Source organism: Osmerus eperlanus, chromosome 18 (genome assembly GCF_963692335.1).
Source record: "Osmerus eperlanus chromosome 18, fOsmEpe2.1, whole genome shotgun sequence".
In the NCBI taxonomy this organism is placed as follows: Eukaryota; Metazoa; Chordata; class Actinopteri; order Osmeriformes; family Osmeridae; genus Osmerus; species Osmerus eperlanus.
In genome coordinates, this window is record NC_085035.1 from 6,083,590 (window position 1) to 6,101,555 (window position 17,966).

The 17,966-nt window shown below is 42.1% G+C and overlaps 3 protein-coding genes across 3 annotated transcripts; 2 read left to right on the top strand and 1 right to left on the bottom strand.

The window, feature by feature from the left end:
• Positions 1–987: 987 nt before the first annotated feature.
• Positions 988–8,731, top strand: taf1c (TATA-box binding protein associated factor, RNA polymerase I subunit C). Its single transcript, XM_062484224.1, has 14 exons — positions 988–1,421; positions 1,745–1,856; positions 2,018–2,070; positions 2,166–2,261; positions 2,405–2,463; positions 2,548–2,795; positions 2,958–3,086; positions 3,387–3,504; positions 3,599–3,670; positions 4,026–4,161; positions 4,289–4,417; positions 5,360–5,540; positions 5,677–5,814; positions 5,917–8,731. The coding sequence occupies exons 1-14, from the start codon at positions 1,281–1,283 to the stop codon at positions 7,089–7,091; spliced, it is 2,787 nt and encodes a 928-aa protein (XP_062340208.1). The 5' UTR covers positions 988–1,280; the 3' UTR covers positions 7,092–8,731.
• Positions 7,562–11,474, bottom strand: ccng2 (cyclin G2). The gene is made up of 8 exons (XM_062484227.1): positions 11,390–11,474; positions 10,414–10,556; positions 10,152–10,286; positions 9,728–9,978; positions 9,405–9,483; positions 9,221–9,319; positions 8,741–8,943; positions 7,562–8,170 (listed from the first exon to the last, which is right to left on the bottom strand). The coding sequence occupies exons 2-8, from the start codon at positions 10,519–10,521 to the stop codon at positions 8,044–8,046; spliced, it is 1,002 nt and encodes a 333-aa protein (XP_062340211.1). The 5' UTR covers positions 10,522–10,556; positions 11,390–11,474; the 3' UTR covers positions 7,562–8,043.
• Positions 11,475–12,337: 863 nt separating this feature from the next.
• On the top strand, positions 12,338–17,794 carry ccni (cyclin I). The gene is made up of 7 exons (XM_062484226.1): positions 12,338–12,568; positions 13,336–13,492; positions 14,522–14,662; positions 15,355–15,429; positions 15,642–15,782; positions 16,073–16,303; positions 16,419–17,794. The coding sequence occupies exons 2-7, from the start codon at positions 13,379–13,381 to the stop codon at positions 16,929–16,931; spliced, it is 1,215 nt and encodes a 404-aa protein (XP_062340210.1). The 5' UTR covers positions 12,338–12,568; positions 13,336–13,378; the 3' UTR covers positions 16,932–17,794.
• Positions 17,795–17,966: the final 172 nt, after the last annotated feature.

The following is a 17,966-nucleotide window of genomic DNA, read 5'->3' on the forward strand; positions in this document are numbered from 1 at the left end:
CCAGGTAGCTAATCATCATAATGATCATTTGCATATTTGTTGAAAACGAAATCCCGAGATTAACACCTTGGTAAATCTTCTAAATTAGACATCCAAAGATTTTAAGACTATATAGCTTATTTGTAATATTTCATGTATATGACGTTATATATAGCCTAACATATGTTTGTATAACTTAGAACTCAATATCAAAGTGCCAAATATATACTACATTTAACAGTTAAGTAGGCCGGTGTCTAAAATGTGACCTGAAATACTTTGACATAACTCAATAGTAAATCCGTTTTTGAAATAGATTTGTTTTTTACATTTAGGCTATTTAGGCATTATGCCTAGTTTGTTTCTTGCTTTGTCTATAGTGTGGTGCTATTGCGTCCTCTGGTGGTTGAATGGAATATGGCTGTGGTGCTGGAGCATAATATTTTCTTTATTTTCTTGTTTTTAATTGAAGAGTCGAAGTGTCCCCGTTGATTACAAACTGCATGCAAGTAGGCCTATGCACGTTGTAAGGGCAGCTGCAATGGGTACTAAAAGTACATTCAGGGATGGAATTCCTACTTGGGGCAGCCACTTCCATACCTGAGAGCACCCTCAACATTATGAATATTTCATTTACGATTCGGCACCTCTTAAGCGGAGGAGAAAGTAGCCTATGTTATGTTTACATGGCTCCGAGCACAACCACTGCGCGCTGTTTCAAAAACGCAGTCGATTATAGTTGTTTTGTGTGCCGGCGAGAGCCGGTTGCCAAAGGTGTGGGCGGAGAATCGGTATTCAAATTTATGTATTTTTAAGATCACGGCAATAACATAAGAAGCAAACAATATCACATGCAGAAATAACTCGAGTACAAATACATCTTAATTACTTAAGAAAGTTTCACAGGTCAACACACGAATGAACGAATCGTCCTCTTCCGCCGTCTATGGTTGTGGGTCCTAAAACAAGTTACGTCAGTCAGATGACTTGCGCTCAAGGCTTAGTTTCATGCGTACTGTGTTCAGAGCGGGGTAGCACGTGTGGCGCGAGTACCATGTTTAAGATTAAATGAAAATAATGTGGATATCTAGACTTCAAGTAGGCCTAATATTTTTTATGCAAGACGCGGCTTCTCTGTGAAATTATATACCCCGGGAACGTGTCTACTTGCTCGTACACACGGTTATTACTACCTTACTGGTTTAGCTAGCTAAATCTTGCTCAGACCTGTCAAGTCTAAGTCTGGACTGGCCGCGTGGTGCATTTAGAGCGTAGATTACTTTTAAACACCACCAACAAAAATGGATTATACTTTTCCACCTGAGCTTTTCACATCTTATTTTAACTCTGGCCCCCCAAATTCTGAATTTGCCCATAACGTTGGAGGTTGGGGTGTGTATGGTCAAGTTAAAGAAGCAAGCTCCATCAACAAGCAACATGGGGTGAGAAATATTAGCCGTAGCGCGTTTTTATGGTGCTGAATTAGATACTAGTCGCGTTACTAGCATATGAGGTTTTCAATGTAGCTCGTGACGAAACCCGGTTAGGAACCACGCGCGATACTTTTTTTTGGTAAAGTACACCCTTCAACAACAGCCATAGAGTGAAGCAAGCTAGCTTGTAAACACGTTGCTACAGCTAGCCAGCTAAAGATGTTAGCTTGCCCTCCTGGCCGAATACACATTTTGAGCTGATCTTGATGACTATTTTCATTCATGTTGGATTATCATGTTAACACAGGCCTGTAAATGTCAACTAATTCCAGCCAGGTCCAACACTACCAACACACACACAATTTGTAACAAAGCATCAAATGGAAGGAGAGACATGGTTGCCAGTTGAATCTCTGACGCTGCCCCTGTTTCCACCAAAAAGAGGTAGGCTAGGATGAAGTCTCATTCTTCTTATCCAGTCCCATGCACCGCAACGTCATGTGTTAGCTGGGTCAGTGTATTGAAACGCATTTCTGCCCACCTCTGGAGATGTGTAAACAATTACGTTTTTTTCACACTTAAAATGACTACCCATTCTTATTTAGGTCGTAAATGGCTCTCAACTGCTTTATCAGATCCACTGGACTTTTCAGAGCATGTAAGAACAATTAAAACTAACATCACTCAACTAACGTGAACACATAGGCCTACCACAATAGTATAATACTAATACGATTGGTTGATTTTCTGTAGATGCAGGACTACTACCTCCATAGATCCCAAGATGCTTTTTACACCATGAGCCAATTCCTAGAGGAAAATCTCTACAGTGTGACCCCAAAAGCAAAGGTGCACTCTTCACTGAGCTTTATCCTGGCTTAATGTCATTTAAGTAGCTTTGTTCATACATGCCATGTTGAAAATATTTAGCTAATTGCTTAAAAGTGCAATTGTTAATACCTATTTTGTTTGTCTGTCTGTTAACTTTTCAGGGGAATAGTTCAATATTTCCCAGGACACATAGCTTCATGGAAACACTGAAGTATAAATTGTAAGTGTAGATTGATGTTGTTTATTTTTTTGCTAATTATTTGCAAAAGGGCACATGATAAAAACCTATTTGTGATTTCTGTAGGTGTGCAGTCACCCACATGAAACCCAGAATCAAGGCATACCACAATCTCTTATCTGATTTTATCTATGACATCCCTCCTGAGCTTCTGGCTCACAACCTCTTTGAGGAACTGACCCAACAAAGGGAACTGGAGCAGTTCTCTGAAAAGGCAACAGGGGGCGCCCTTTGTTACATTCCTTTTTCACAGCTCAACAACACTCAGCAAGGCTGCTTGTTGTATCCAGGGGATACTGGGCTCCACTCCATTAGTATCCTTCCTACTGTGTTCTTGTCCTAGTTTTAAGCCAAAACTTTACCACGAGGGTCTAGTATAGTTTATTTATTGAATATGTCAGCAGACAGTGATTCATATATTTTTTTTTTTTATCATGGACTCCCCAAATCCAACACTCCTTAATGCAATTCATCAGATTTTCATAGAGTAGCACTGGAGTTCCATGAAGAAGGGCCTCCCTGTATTGATTCAAGCCTCAGGCCTTTTTCATTCCAGGTCAACGGTACAGTAAGGCAGATCTGCACTGGTACGCCACAAGATACATGTAAGCAAATTATTGTCTCTCCCCTTACCGTCAACAATTACTACATTTTGTGGCATCTGGCCACTTCTGAACTTGTTTTTAAGCAATGCTCTGCTCGGCTCTCACTAACTCACAGCTGTGGTGATTGCATAGTTTTCTCTTGACGTTTGCATCACTTTTCTCGAGCGAGTTGTTTTGTACTGTTACAATTATTGCAATGTGGCTTATCAAGTCACTGAATTGCCCTAGATTGTTGTGTTTACCAAGCGACACCAAAGTCTAAATGAGTTTTGAACTGACTTGTGTTTTTGTTTTTTTAAGCATACGTTGGTGTTCGATCAGACCATATGTGTGGGGTGTGGATGGTTAGTGAGAAGGACGAGCCCAAGACTGTTGAGGTCATCCAGACCAAGGAGGTTGCTACATGCCTCAGCATCAGGTGTGTGTGTGTGTAGTGTCCTGTACATGCATTCTATCATGTGTGTCCTTCAATCAGGCTTGTGCAATGTTTTTAAGTAGCATTTTCCTTCCAGTCCCCATATCCAAGGAGAGCTGCTTGTGGCAAGTGAGAGTGGAGTCACTCATCTGTGGACAGTAGGAAAAGGGTAAGCAAACCAAATGGGTGATAAGGAGACCCATTTATTTAATGGATATAATATCATTATTTAGGTTCTAATGCATGTTCCTGATTTATTTTATGCAGATTTCATGCCATGGCCATATGTAATCAGTGATCTTTGGGAATAAGGGTTGATGAAGGATTTTGAATCCTCTCAATTTGAGGAGGCCAGGTTGTTAGATCTTTGTCTTTCTGGTGCCACAGAAGACCTGCTGCAGGAACCGTAGTTGTATTGGAGGTTACAATGTGTGGGTTTTATGCATCTTCAGTGTTCTTTAGGATTCTAGGTGTGTGTAACAGTTCTTTACTAATATCTGTCATGATTCCATTGCTTGTCATAGCCGGCAGAAGTTCCGTAAGGAGGACAGTAACCTGTACTTCAATGCAAGATCGGCATGGCGATGGTGTGACTTCTCGGCGCACCCCAGGGTGATGATCTATGCTGACAGAACGGGCGTGGAGCTTACAGACATCAGAGTAGGAGACGAATGATTCGAAAAGAGATGGACCATCTATCCTGTTTCATATCCAGTGGCAGTGAAGGTTTGCTTTTAATGGCTTTTCCATCCTCTGTCTACCTGATTCTCTCTATATCTATATATAGACCAAAGAGAATTGTAGCCATACTCTATTTCGCATCGGCCAAACCCCAGATTGCAAGACTGGCGAGAGAGTCATCATGTCCAAATACCTGCGAGAAGTTCACATGTTCCACCATCTCATAACAACTCAGGTACAGGCTCCTTAACTGCTTATCCTGGTCCTTTTAGACCTGTGTGTCCTTAATTGGCCTAATGAATGTGTGGCATCATTGATGCAATGCGTCAGTGAAAAGATGTTCTCTAACTCGTCCCAATCTGCTTTTTAGGAACACGCATTTGTTATTAACAGCATCAAAGGCTGTGTTCAGAGTGATGGGGCATTTACACATGCAGCAGTGCGTGGATTTTAAAGGCTACGTCCTTTTTGGCATTCTCTGTTTTATATTAGATGAAAGGGTTGTGAGGGCCAACATGGCGCTAGCTACTGTGTTTTTCTGTCCTTCTTGGCTATCGTACAAAAATGTATTTTATAGCACTTAAACAGCAAGAATGTCAACACCACTTGCTTCCATCTGGGGTCCGGTTGTTTGGTTAACGTGCCTCAACATCACTATAAAGTGTATAATTTCTCAATTTTGTATTACACTCCACAACAATCCTTCAACCTTGGGCTCATCACTCATCACAATGTATTGACAATCATACAATGTATTGGAAGTGGCCGTCCTATCGCTCTAAACACAGTGTTCCTAAGTGCAACCTTTATCACTGTTAAGTGCAAGATTGTACGGATTTGACTAGAAACAACCACGTTTAGAATTAACTGTATAGACTGGGAGAATTTCATTGGGCAGACTGCAGTTGTCAGTTGTTAGTCCTCTTTCAGTCTGAACTGTAATGCTCTTATTAGGTCAGATTGTCTTCAGTCAGTTACCATCACATCTACACACATTTAGCTGAAATCCATATAAATCATATAGGCCTACAGTTAAGGTCGTCTGTGGAACAGCCTTCCTCGTTAATGTTTTATCAACTGAGACTTGAGGAAATGTATTCAGCCTTGAGTTTTGTTTGGTGTTGAACACCGTTTAGTTTGTCCTGGATGTGGATAGACCGTGTTTGTTCTCTTGCAGTTTTCGGCATACATCCTGGACGAGCGCTTCCCATGCATTCCTATGATTAAGTGGGATCACATGATGGACGATCCTCCCATGTTTGCCCATATCCTGGCTCCTAACTCCTCTGGGGCCGGAACCACCAAGGTTGTCCTGGGCTCTCAGCGATCCCAGGAACTGACTCTTCTACAGTATTCAGGTTCATATTTGATCACTGATCCTCACAAACATCTTGTCTATTTCACATACCGCCACCTATTCAGAGACATTTTCTGCAAGCGTTTGATTAGGGCTGAGTTTTTTGCTGCGTTAATCATCCCACTGCTGGTTCCTAGGTGGTCGACAGCATGCATGCTGCACCAGAGGCCCCCCCACGGCTCTGCTTAGGCCCCGAGACAGCCTTCGCCACCTGCCTACCCAGATCCCACACCGCCACCACATCGCCCAGCAGAGACTGGCACTTCAGGCTGCCGGTAGGCTGAGTAATAGAGTGGACGATGAGCTGTATTAAATGTAAAAAAAAAAAAAAAGACTGAACGGCATGTCACTTACTATATGTTATTTTGCTCTGTCAGGCGTGACGTGTATCCAGCAGAGCCAGGGTGCGAGGGACATCTGCGTGCTGCAGCTGACGGAAGCTGGGGATGTCTTCTATCAGATGCTGAGGCCACAGGCTGCATCGAGCAAAGAGGATATTGCCACACCCACCCAGAACTCGGAGGACATTGACCAACCAACCTCAGTTCAACACCGATCGTCATTGGACACGTTGCAAAGACTCTCACAGGATATGTCGGTCCCCGAGGAAACAGATTTGGGGCAGTCAGAGTTTGAACTGGACAACGGTCAGGGTATTTCATCATCTGCATCTCGGCCTGCTGAGGCAAGTACCGCTTGTGCTGCCAGACCTAGCCTAGCCAAGGCTGGGGATAATGCTCTCCTTAAATGGAAAATCTGGCTCTTCAAGCTAGTCAGAAAGAACCATCGTAAGCAACGCTTCCCACACAACACTATCAGAGCCAGAGGTCTTTTCAATACGTCTGGTGAGACTGAGAGCCGTTGGCGAGAACCCATGGAAGAGGACAAGCGAGACAGCCTAAGACGGGAAGTCAAAGAAGCGATGAAGAGAGGGGAAGTACTGGTCCATGGTGCCACCCACCTGCCGCTGATGGAGCTGGTTTCTGTCCCAGGGCCCGTGGAGCCCTCTGCATGGACGGACGATCTAAGCCAGAGGCTGAGTGTGTCCTGGGAAGGTGGCTGGAAGGTCTGGTGGGAGGAGAAGCTGGGAATGAACCAGGAGTCAAAGATACAGGCGCTCCGCAGGAAGCGGCGGAGGCAGAAGATGGCCCGGGTGCACAACCGGATCGGGCTCTCTGGCAGCTTCACCTCCTACCAGTCTGACCCGGACGATCTCTTGTGCTACACGTCGGCTACCAGTCAGAGCGCTGCCTCCGACAGCGAGGGCACCAGTTTCTCTTTGTTTAGTGATGACCTTTCTGAACCAGGATCTTACAAAACCTCTCAAATGCGCGAAAGGACTGCTCGAGTGAATGAGGAGTACCAAAGTTCTCTGTTTGGATCGCAGGAACCCTCTCGTGGACTCATCGAGGAAGGCATCCCTAGTGCCCCTCTAGCCACGTCATCTCAGATGTCCAGTGTTTTTGCATCACAAAAAACTCCCTGCATAGGAGGCTCGTCCCAAACCTCCCTGTCCCAACTCAAAAGGAAGAAGTCTCGCATGGGCTTCTGAGTGGTAATGGATGGAACTGATTGGATTAAGTGATCAGTTTGACCTGTATTGGTATGGTTAAAGATTGCAGTGTGATAATGCAAGTGTGTGGGCTATGTGGAGTTGATGGCCATGGTTTTAATTACTTTTTTTTCAGAACAAAGGCTGTATCATTAGTAACCTTGTTTCCTAAAAACAACAAAAATATAGGAATCAAAGTTTTTAAAAATATTTTTTTATCGTTTTTTTTTTACAGCTGGCAAAAATAATAAGTTAATATCTACATAACAGTATTCACATTTTTTTGTTGTTTTTACATTATACAAATATACATTTTTTTTTTTGTATTGACATTTAGTATGTTTTTTGGACGTTTTTCATAACATGATCTTTCATTCATACAGTTGAAAAAGTATCTACCACAACTGAAATTGGCAATTTAGAGGTTTAGAAACACCTTACAGACTCACACCAATTTTCTTTTAACACCATGCAAACCAACATTACAAAACAACCTTGGGAAAAATCTAACTGGTCACCAGGCATATACTGTTACTCCTCTGCCACTCCATGATGACATTTGTACAAAACTGTGCAAAGTACATTTCCTGGGGTTACTGGTACTTCCCAGCAAAACAACAGTCCTTGTTTTATAACAGTCTATTGTACCTTGGCTGTTCTGTATAGTGGCTTGGAATGTGACAAATCCAGACATGCACCTCCAGCTATTAAAAACACAACTAGTCCAAAACAAATTTAAGTTAATTCAGCTGCCAGGTTTGTGCAAATCTGGTACATTTCTGTACTGCTTTAAGCTTGAAGATACAGTATATTGATTATTGGTAAGGGCACACAGTATGGTAACCCTTTTGTAACTCGAATAAATTAACAACGCTGTTCCACAGTTCTGTGGTAAAAAAAAACCGTGGCCCTCTAGCTGAGGTCACTGTTATAAATATTGGGGTTAAGGGTTCTAGAAGGTTGGATGCTTGTGTTTTTGGCAACGGAAGTGAAGAGGGAAGTAGGGCCCTTCGGCGTCACTACCAAGTGAACTGCTCAGGCTCTCCTCCCCTGAGCTCATGTCTTCACAGGAGTCCTCACTGCAGAAGATGACATAAAAGAACAGTTAGTCACAACAGCAGCACTTGACAGATCTCATGATCCCAAGCTTGGGTCATGTTCTCTGTTGTAAAGTCCAAGTCTCGACATGCTTATGCATGCTCTTACGTCAAGTATCCTAGGTTTGGAAACTTGCTGCTCGTACGCGATTAATCACTCGTACGTGTCGTCTTCGGTCTGAGTAATATGAGTGGACTAGACTGGGTTGAGCTACGGCACAAAAGGCTTGGCTAGCTCTGACGCAACATGGGACACGGTGACGGGCAGGAACTACATTTCAAACTTCTAATGAACACCACGCCTCAGGGAAGTGGTATCTGTTGTAAGAACTGAAACCAGGAGTGGGAATATACCAATAATTGTGTGTGTGTGACGATGAAACATTCCTTATAAAAGGCTGGGCTGAGCGTCAACAATTTGCTGGGGATTTTCCAGGTGCCACAAATCAAACGAGCGGGGTGTTTCCGTGTTGGATATTTCCTCGTTCCATCATATGAATGAATGTTTTGAATATTAAACTGTGCATTTTGTGTTTTCCCAGACATGTTTACCTTTCACTTTCATCCCAGCCCCCCTCAGGAATGGTTGGCAGTTCAGGGACGCTGTAGTGGCTGTTGTGGAGGTTTTGTGCTGTTCGCCTTGAGACTATCCACACTAGCTTCTTATTGTTGGGTTTGCTACATTCAGGAGAGGAGTAGTCTGACATACACTGGGCCACTAGGTCGCTCCAGTAGAGCAGCTCACTGTCGGCAATCTGCAAAGATAAGATTGGACACCCGTGTTACATAAGCAAAGTAGGTCAGCAGAATTTATTTGGAATGGATTTCAAGCGTCAAAATGATAGTAGTGAACCTGAGCCCAGAGGTATTCTAAGTTGACTCCATAACTACTGTCGGTCACTTGACATTAGCCTCCTTCCAGAGAGGGCAACGTTTCCGTCTGTAGTTAGTGCCATCTTTCTACTTCGGGGTGAAGGACGATGTCTAATGTTCGAGTTTCTTAGACCCACAGGTTAACAATTTACTATTTACCTTCAGATGAGTCTGGACATGGCGTGCGATTTCCAGCACATCTTCAGACTGCATGGCTTTAATCTCCAGGGTCAAGAGTGCCAGGGCTAACACTGATGGCTGAAAGAATTACACACATACTTAGACAGTTATACGATACTCAACAAGCTTGAGTCAAACCGTTGACTTCCAAGTCAATTCTTACTTTGGCTTTTGAGAAGGCAATCCGACAAAGGCAGGCTTTCAGCTGGGCCTCAAGTTTTTCAATGTTAAGAGCATCTTTCCTGTAAAAGTAGAAACATTTGACATTAGGGAGATATTGCAATGTGTGGTTTGAGAACCTAGTAATTGGCTGCAATGTTACATAAGTCTGTTGTGTTGACTAGTGTCATCTTAAATGTTCACCGGTGTCCTACTTGCACAGTTACATTATGTCAAACCAGATGAGTTGAACTACTTCCAGTTCGTCTGTTCGTTCATGTTAATTATTACCATTACATACCATCTGTAAAGTCACAATCGTCTCACCTGTCCGACGTGTGCGAGACTGTTATCTTGTGATACAAGTGCAAAAAGGTTAAGGCGGTGATGGCTTTAGAAGGGAAGTTTAGCTTCTCCGATATGATCTTCTCCATGCGGCTCAAGTCCGACACGGTGAACTTGCACTGGCTGATGCGGATGAGTTCGTTGGTGGAAGAAATGTTGCAGTCTTCTTCAACAACTTTTGCAGCAATGTGGAGACAGCTGATGCTGATGCATGCTAGATGCTTTGGTTGAATCTGCAGGAGTTGTGCAACATCCCAAAAATGTTACTGAAAGTAAATAATTGTACATGCTCCTTTTCTGTTACACCACTAGAAAATCTAAATTGTTGCCATTTTTAGCAGGCTAGTTTGAATCGACTGCCTTTCTTCGACTACTAAAGACGTACTAGTAAAAAACAACAACTCACCTTCATCATAGCCAAGAATCTATCCAGCAGGTTCACTGCTAGAACAAAGGTTTGGGTGCAATATCCAAAGAAACTGGTCAGGCTCCATAGATCTTCGACTTTACCATTTCTACATTTGGCTGAGATGCGGTCTTTCTGCATGGGGAAAAACATGTATGAAACGAATACTATTTTCAGCTGTAGAGTAACTGGTTGTTGGTAGTTATTGTTTAAACCGTGTGCGCATTTTCTTCCTAAATATGTGACAGCAAATGCATCTTACCTGATGTGTCGTGGATTCGATCAGGCTTAACCCTGTCTCCTTCGGGAGGTAATTTATCTCTTGTTCATAATTTGCTTTCAGCTCCCTCATCAGTTTGAAGGCGTCCATGTCTGGATTGGCACTGGTACAGGAATTTGAAACCACTGAAAACGGAACAGAACATGCTATTGGTAATATGTCGTCTGATTTCAACCTAGTTCTTGGGTCAAGGTTTGCCCAACCCCCTTTCTCTCAACTGGAATTTGGTGTCAGATTTCGTCGGTAAACGCCTACATACTACAGACAAAAACAACTCGTATTTTTTTCAATGGTTGAATTGCTTCTACTAATAAATAGAAGCGATTGTTTTGATTTTGCTATATCTTGGATAAAGCTAAATGTTCGTTAAGCAAGCAAACGTTGCTAGCGCTGTTAGCGGCGGGGGAGGGGTGGCTTGTCCGTTTTATTATTCTCAGCGAGTCGAATTAAAAGGACTGTTGTCATCGATATCGGAAAAATAACTTTTAATAGCTAACATAAGTGATACATATAGTTCATAATATTGCAGGTGACTAAAACGGTCTTCCTTACATATATTAAATAAGCGAAGCTGTGTTGTTGGTACAGTATAGTAGGCTACAACTAGTAGTAGGTTACAAGTGCTAGCTCTAGTCTGAGCTAGCTCTTGCTCCCAAAACAAGGGAAAACTACATCTACGTAATTCCTTATAATGTAGCACGATAATGATGAGACCGGTCGCTTTTCTTGACTCATAAATACAAAATGGTATAAAGTGCAGTTTCAATATCTCAAATTTAAAGCCCAAATTGCTTCATTTTAAAAGTATTAATCGGAAGAAGAAAAGAAACAATACATCACAAGACCACTGTACTAGTACTACAACGGACTTACATTTCTTCAAATATTTATCATTACCCACTATTAGGAATAGATTTATCTTTGTAAATAAAACAATTATATGTTGATGGACAATTACCTGTTACGGTGGGTTGGGTTGCTAGTTACATCAATATTTCTGTTCGCCCCGATAATTCTTCAGAGTTCGTATATCCTTTCCTTTTTGTTGATGTTAGGGAACGTTAACGCCCAATACTGACGTCGAGTCTGTTGTAAGCCAATCAAGAGAGGTATGATTTGCTTTGACATACCGAGAAGCATCACCCTAGTTATTTGATAACAGACGGACCCGTCAAGTGTGTAATCATTATTATTATTTCATGATTTAATTAGGTCATTCTTTTCTGTATGTTTACCTATAAGATTGGGTGGCATAGTAATATACTTGACATCCTTTGTACTAACCCAGAGCCAGGTTATGCCCGAGCCCGTCTCTGACATTTCTACGGGCCAATGATGTTGCCACTTTTTGTCCTTTCAAAAAGTCCGCCCTTTATCATCGATGTCGATTGGACTTTTGCGAAAACCCACTGTGTTACATGATTGGTTTAAATATTACTGTAGCTTTAACATTTCTAATGTTAAATTCAATACGTGATTGTGACAAGTCATGTATCGTATCTCTTATAACAACAGTCTCCATTGTTGTACCTCATCTTTTAGTGATGATCACCCATCCCTATTTGCCTTGTTTATAATTGAAAATGTCCAGAGAAGTACTCCTAAAAGCAGGCCTAGAGCAATTAGAGCTTTTTTATCTGTAATATTTTCGGTGATATTTTCTTTATGAGGTAAAATCAGGAAATGTGATTTACAGTGTTTCATTTGCAGTAAAAAGAAATTGTCCTACTAAATATAATTCTACACACAACTTACCAATTTTTATATAAATAATAACATAGAACACCAATTCACTAACTATTAGTATGAATGGATTTTTTAAATAGATATACAATAGATAGATAAAAAAGTATAGATAAATCGTCAATATTTATCTGCTGAGTGACTTACCGCCACCAGTAGGAAGGTGGGCGGAGCCATTTCCGATATCCTCACTTCCCCTCCTCGGAAGTAGAAATATCTGTCCGTTCTTTTTATTTTTTGATATCAATCTGGTAAACCCCTTTCTCCCATAATTATAAAAATGGAGACAACGATGGGCAAGTAAAAGCTCAGAATCAAATTCACCCCTTTGTTTTACTTATATTTAATGGACCGGATGATTTCCAACTGTGGTTCTTACAGCTTTGCAGGGGAGGTAAGTTAGCGTAACATCTTTTAAGCTAACTTAGCTTGCTAGCTAGCTTGAGATATGCTAACAAGCTAGCTACTCTACATTTCTGTACTAGATGGACCATGTCTAGCCATCTTATTGTTAAACATCAGAATATAAATTGCTCAAGGTATATATGATTCTCCTGTGTCAATTAGTTGGTTTTATGGTTTAATAACTATCACATTCACACCAACTAGTAAGCTAGTTGTCGACATGAATACGAAACTACCAGTGGCTAGCCATCATCATTATCGTCGGTCACTCGAACCTAGTATGACTGCCCTTTCCGCCGTTGGTCTTCAGATGGCCAACTAACCAGAACATACGACAGACTGTTTTCCTGTCATGTTGAGTGGATAACTTGCCAATGAGGTTGTAATAATAACCACTCTCTTAAAGAAAATAAGTCAAGGCTTTAACTTGTTAATTGTCTAGACTAGTTAGTAAGTAAGTAAGACTTTATTTATATAGCACATTTCATACAAGAATTGTAGCTCAAGGTGCTTTACATAAAATGAATAAAAACAATAATACAAGTGATAAACAATTAAAATAAAAATCCCAATAAGATCGTTAGAAGTTAGTAACACTAGGTTGACCATGTTGCCTAATTGTACACAGTTCATTCAGCAAGAATGCTCCGAAATGCATTGCCAATAGTTTGTCTAAGATGCTTAGCCTCACATTATGACTGACTTCAATTGACTGCTTAGTGGAGCAGTTTTCAAAGGTGTGTTTCTCTGTTTCAGGTAGCTGTATCCAGTGGGGAGGTAGGCGAATCCAAGGGTTGTGATGAAGTTTGCAGAACCCTTGGAAAGCCAGAGGCTGTCTTTTCTTTTGGAAAAGGCAGCCTCTAGGGAAGCTAAGATGTGGAAGGTGTATGTGCCAAAGAAAGTACCCACCCAGGTTGGTTATTTTCAAGTTAAAGTTCAGTAGGCCTACATTGGAATTATTGGACCTGCGCCTCTCGACCCCTTTCCTAGCAGTCCAACTTCAGTTCTATATGGTGCAAAATCAAAATTTCAACATTAGTAAATCCCAAACATGCCTTAAATTACATTCTTAAAACCAATATAATATAATAGAAAGTCACTTCTAATAATGTAAAGAAACATGATGCTGACAGGATTTTGGAGAGAGACGTTATGGTTTGTTATTTCATTATATTAATGTAATCTGTAATGTAATGTTGCAATGTAATTTGGCCAGCGTGCTCTAATCCCTTTTCAGCACCTGCTTTTTCTGTGTCAGAGGGGTAAGCAAGTTAACAGGATTTCAAATGGATGCCTGACTGTTAATCGTATGCTCCCGCTGACTCACTGCAGCAGGTTCCATCTATCTCGTTAAATGTGTAGAAAATCGATGGCTTGTTACTTGCACTGTCAGACGTGCTACTCTGTTTAACATCAATATATTGTGAGTTAAGTACGAGACTGTTACATAGATCCGTGACCTAGATTCACAAGGACGTACGAATGTACATGTGAGCACGAGTGGTATTTCTTGTCGAACAGCAACATGGTGCTAAGTTCAGTGTTTCAAAACTCTGTGCTCGGGTCACTGAGTTTTGTTGATGTTAATGGTCTACCCAACCCCTGTCTCAGAAGAGAACGTTTTTGTGAGGGGTGGGGAGGGGGTGGTGGTGTCATATTACAGGTAAGCAGGTTCAGAAGGTCAGTTGAGTTGTGACCCTGACATGCCATATGTCAGGTTAACTGATTCAGGGGTTTACTTCCAAGTCAGTACTGATCAAGCTGAACGGGAAGGGAATGTTGGCAGTTAACCTATTTGCTTGTTTCTATATTGGTTCTGTACTTCAAATACTTATGTGTCTTTAATACCAGCTGACCTCCCTCTCCAGGGCCAGAAGCAAAACTTTTTGTTTAAAACTTACTGTGCCCTTCCATTTAAAATGTTTGCTAATGTTGTCTACAGGTCCAGGATACAGACATCTCCAATGACCAGCGTGATGAAGCTGTCCGCTGGCTCACTGCCTTGCACAGCAAGCTCCACCTCTACCCTGAGACCCTCTCCCTGGCCATCAGTATTTTAGACAGGTTTTTAGCATCTATAAAGGTAAAGACAACTGATTTTTAACAGATAGCTTTAATACCTACTATCAATTGAAGATCCCCCATCTATATGGTTAGTTTTAATTTGTATAACTTGCATAATATTAATTGCATGAATAGACTTCTTGCCAGCAATCTGTTCGCCAAGCCAAGATGTAAAGAGGCACTAGAATGAAACATTTTGACCTGAAGGCAGACTGCTCTGCAAAGTTATGTTTGCTTGATTGTGAGAAGATAAACACTGGAAAGCAGTTTCAGAAAGGGCACGTTGTTTTTACTCCTGGAGAGAGAAGCTGTCATGTCATTTCCTGTATCTGTCCTACTTCTTAAGAAGCCATGCCAGGCTCTGCTAACCCAGGATAGAGAACATTTTCACCCAGTAATCCTTCCGTGTAAACAGACGGACCTTCCAAGGACAACAACTTTATAATAGATAATATCATTTATAATATATTTAATCATATATTTCTATATTTCTTAAAATGATGATTCTGCTAAAGTATCATCATTAGTATAATATACGTTATTATAGAAAGTGATGAGTTTCAGATTGTTTATTAGGATTGGGTCCTAAATATGCTAGGATGAACAAAATCACCTAATTTGAGGATTGGAATGTAGAATAAGCCTATTCATTGTTATTGACAATTAATTGTTTGAGAATGGTGATGACCAACAGTGTCTGTCTGGTCTCAGGCCCGTCCAAAGTATCTGCGCTGCATTGCCATCGCCTGCTTCTTCCTGGCCACCAAGACCAGCGAGGAGGACGAGGTGAGCCTCTTACGTTTGACACACTTTTGTATATCCCAAATCTGGAGCCAAGTCCAAAAAATACACAGCCTGTGTTTCTCATGCTGAAAATACACCAGCTGGAATGATGGCAAGCTCTAAAGCGGTTGGCGAGTTTGGATTGAATGCTGTTGCTGTTATTTAGGTTTATTTATTTCCTGATTTTGTGTGTTTCTTTTTTTTTTTTTTTGCAGCGTGTTCCATTGCTGCAAGACCTGGCCAGCACCAGCAGCTGTGGCTGCTCTCCATCAGAGATCCTGAGGATGGAGAAGATCATTCTGGATAAGCTGAGCTGGGACCTGCATGCTGCTACACCGCTGGAGTTCCTCCAAATAGTGAGGCCCACTGGCACCTCTATGTCTTCCTAGCCTCCTACAAATGTATTCAGTAAAGAGAAACAACTGTCTCTTCATAATAATGTGACTGGAATCTGTGGTTTTAGAACTTGTATTTTTTTCATACTAAGATATATTCACGAGCGAAGGAAATTTGGACTCCTGTTTTGTACCAAATCATTTCATTTTGAACCATTTTAATGTATAGTCTCTTGGTGAAGGTGTCTTTCAGCCGTATCTCTCATGGAAAGGTCAGTATGTGACATGTCGCCTCATGCTGTCCCCTCCAGTTCCACGCGATGGTGCTGTCCTGCAAGTCCCCGTTCTTGGTGGGGCTCCTGGGGTTGAATCCTTCCCAGCACATGGCCCTGTTGACTCAGCAGCTGCACCACTGCCTGGCAGACCACACCCTGCTGCAGTTCAGGGGCTCCATGCTGGCCCTGGCCCTCATCACCCTGGAACTGGAGACATGCTGTCCGGACTGGCTGGCTCTTACCATCGACCTGCTCAGGAAAGCACAGGTACATGTACACACAGTCCCTGCTCCTCCTCCCATATCCCTGTTCATGTTTCTATTCAACCAGGTGGCTATTGAGAATATATTGCTAACTCTTTTTTTTTAAAATTGGTTTCTAGATTGATAGCTCACAGTTAATCCGCTGTCGAGAGCTGGTGGCACATAGCCTGTCCACATCCCAAGCTTCCCTGCCTCCCAACACTGTTTATATCTACCAGCCTCTGCACCAGAGCCTGGTTCCCCGTAACCGGGGGAGCCCTGTAGCCCCCCACAGGGCCCCCCTAGCCCCGGCCACAGCACCTGCCCAGGAACCACCCAGCAGGGCTGGGGGGCCGCACGGGGCCTCTGGTACCACCACCCAGCTGGTTACGCTCAAGCCCTACCACCACCCCCATCTCCACCGCCCCCACCAACAAGTCCACCGGCGCTGCAAGCATTCCTCGAAGCGGAAGGTGGAGGAGATGGAGGTCGACGACTTCTACGACGGGATCAAGCGCCTCTATAACGAAGAGAGCGTCCAGGAGGGGGCGGCAGCCGGGGAGGGGCACGGGCTGGGGTGCGGCGTCCTGCTGGTTTGGCAGGAGGGCAGCACCTCCCCCTGCCCCCCTCTGCAGCCAGTCAGTGTCACCTAGAAAAGAGAAAGAAAAACAAGGCCTTCTCTTTATCCAAATGGGCTGCTTAGAGTTAGAGGAAGAGGAAAAGTGTTCAGCACATACGAGCATGAATGTCTCCCCAGACTAGATTGAGCCCCAAAAAAAAAGACATGGAAAAAAAAGCTGCTACTTCATATCTATTTGTTGAACACAAATATAAAAGGTAAAAAAAAAAAAGATATATATTAATTCAAAATGTCCATCAAAGAAGTTTTTTCTCAGTGTTTCTGACTAATGTAAAATGTCGGTGTGTCAACTTATCTCTGTCAACTCTAACCACTTCTGACTTTCAATATATACATGTTGTTTTTCTTTAGCTTTCACCTCTTCCACTGCATGTTGTCACTCTCCACATCACAGTCACCTTAACGTATATTTGAATGTAGGAAATGTTGCTTGTATAGATGGATGGTTGTGTGTTTGACCAAGTAGGACAAGTGATAGTGAAGTGCAATTTCTTGTAAGATTCTCTCATATTAATCCACCCACCCCCATACACACACCTCATCCTCAACTTTGCTTTAGTACAATATTACACAGATTGGAATGTTTCTGTTACTAGTTAACAGTCTGCATTACATTTGAATTATTTAAATTAAGCAATATAATGTTTTGGATTGGGCCAAACCAGTTTGTGCATTACGATGAAGAAATACCCATCTGAACACCATACTACCTTACCCCTATGTGTTATAAAAAAACAAACACAAAAAACGTGAGGAAAAAAAAACATGCTTGTTTTACTTTTAGCAAAAAGCTCTTTTCTGTTCTGGGGTGACAACTGCCTCTACAGTGCTGAACACCTTGTGGCATCAATAAAGACAAAGTGCCCAAATACGTTATTTAAATGGTCCCTACTTCTTGTTGACTTAACATGATGACAATGTGTTTGAACAATAGTTGGTCTCAGCATTGAAGGCCTAGTATTTTAAGTTTTAGAAAGTTGCAAACGAACAGGAGCACCGACTATACTGTAGTATAGTGTCACAACACTCCGGCTTAGCGTTAAAAATA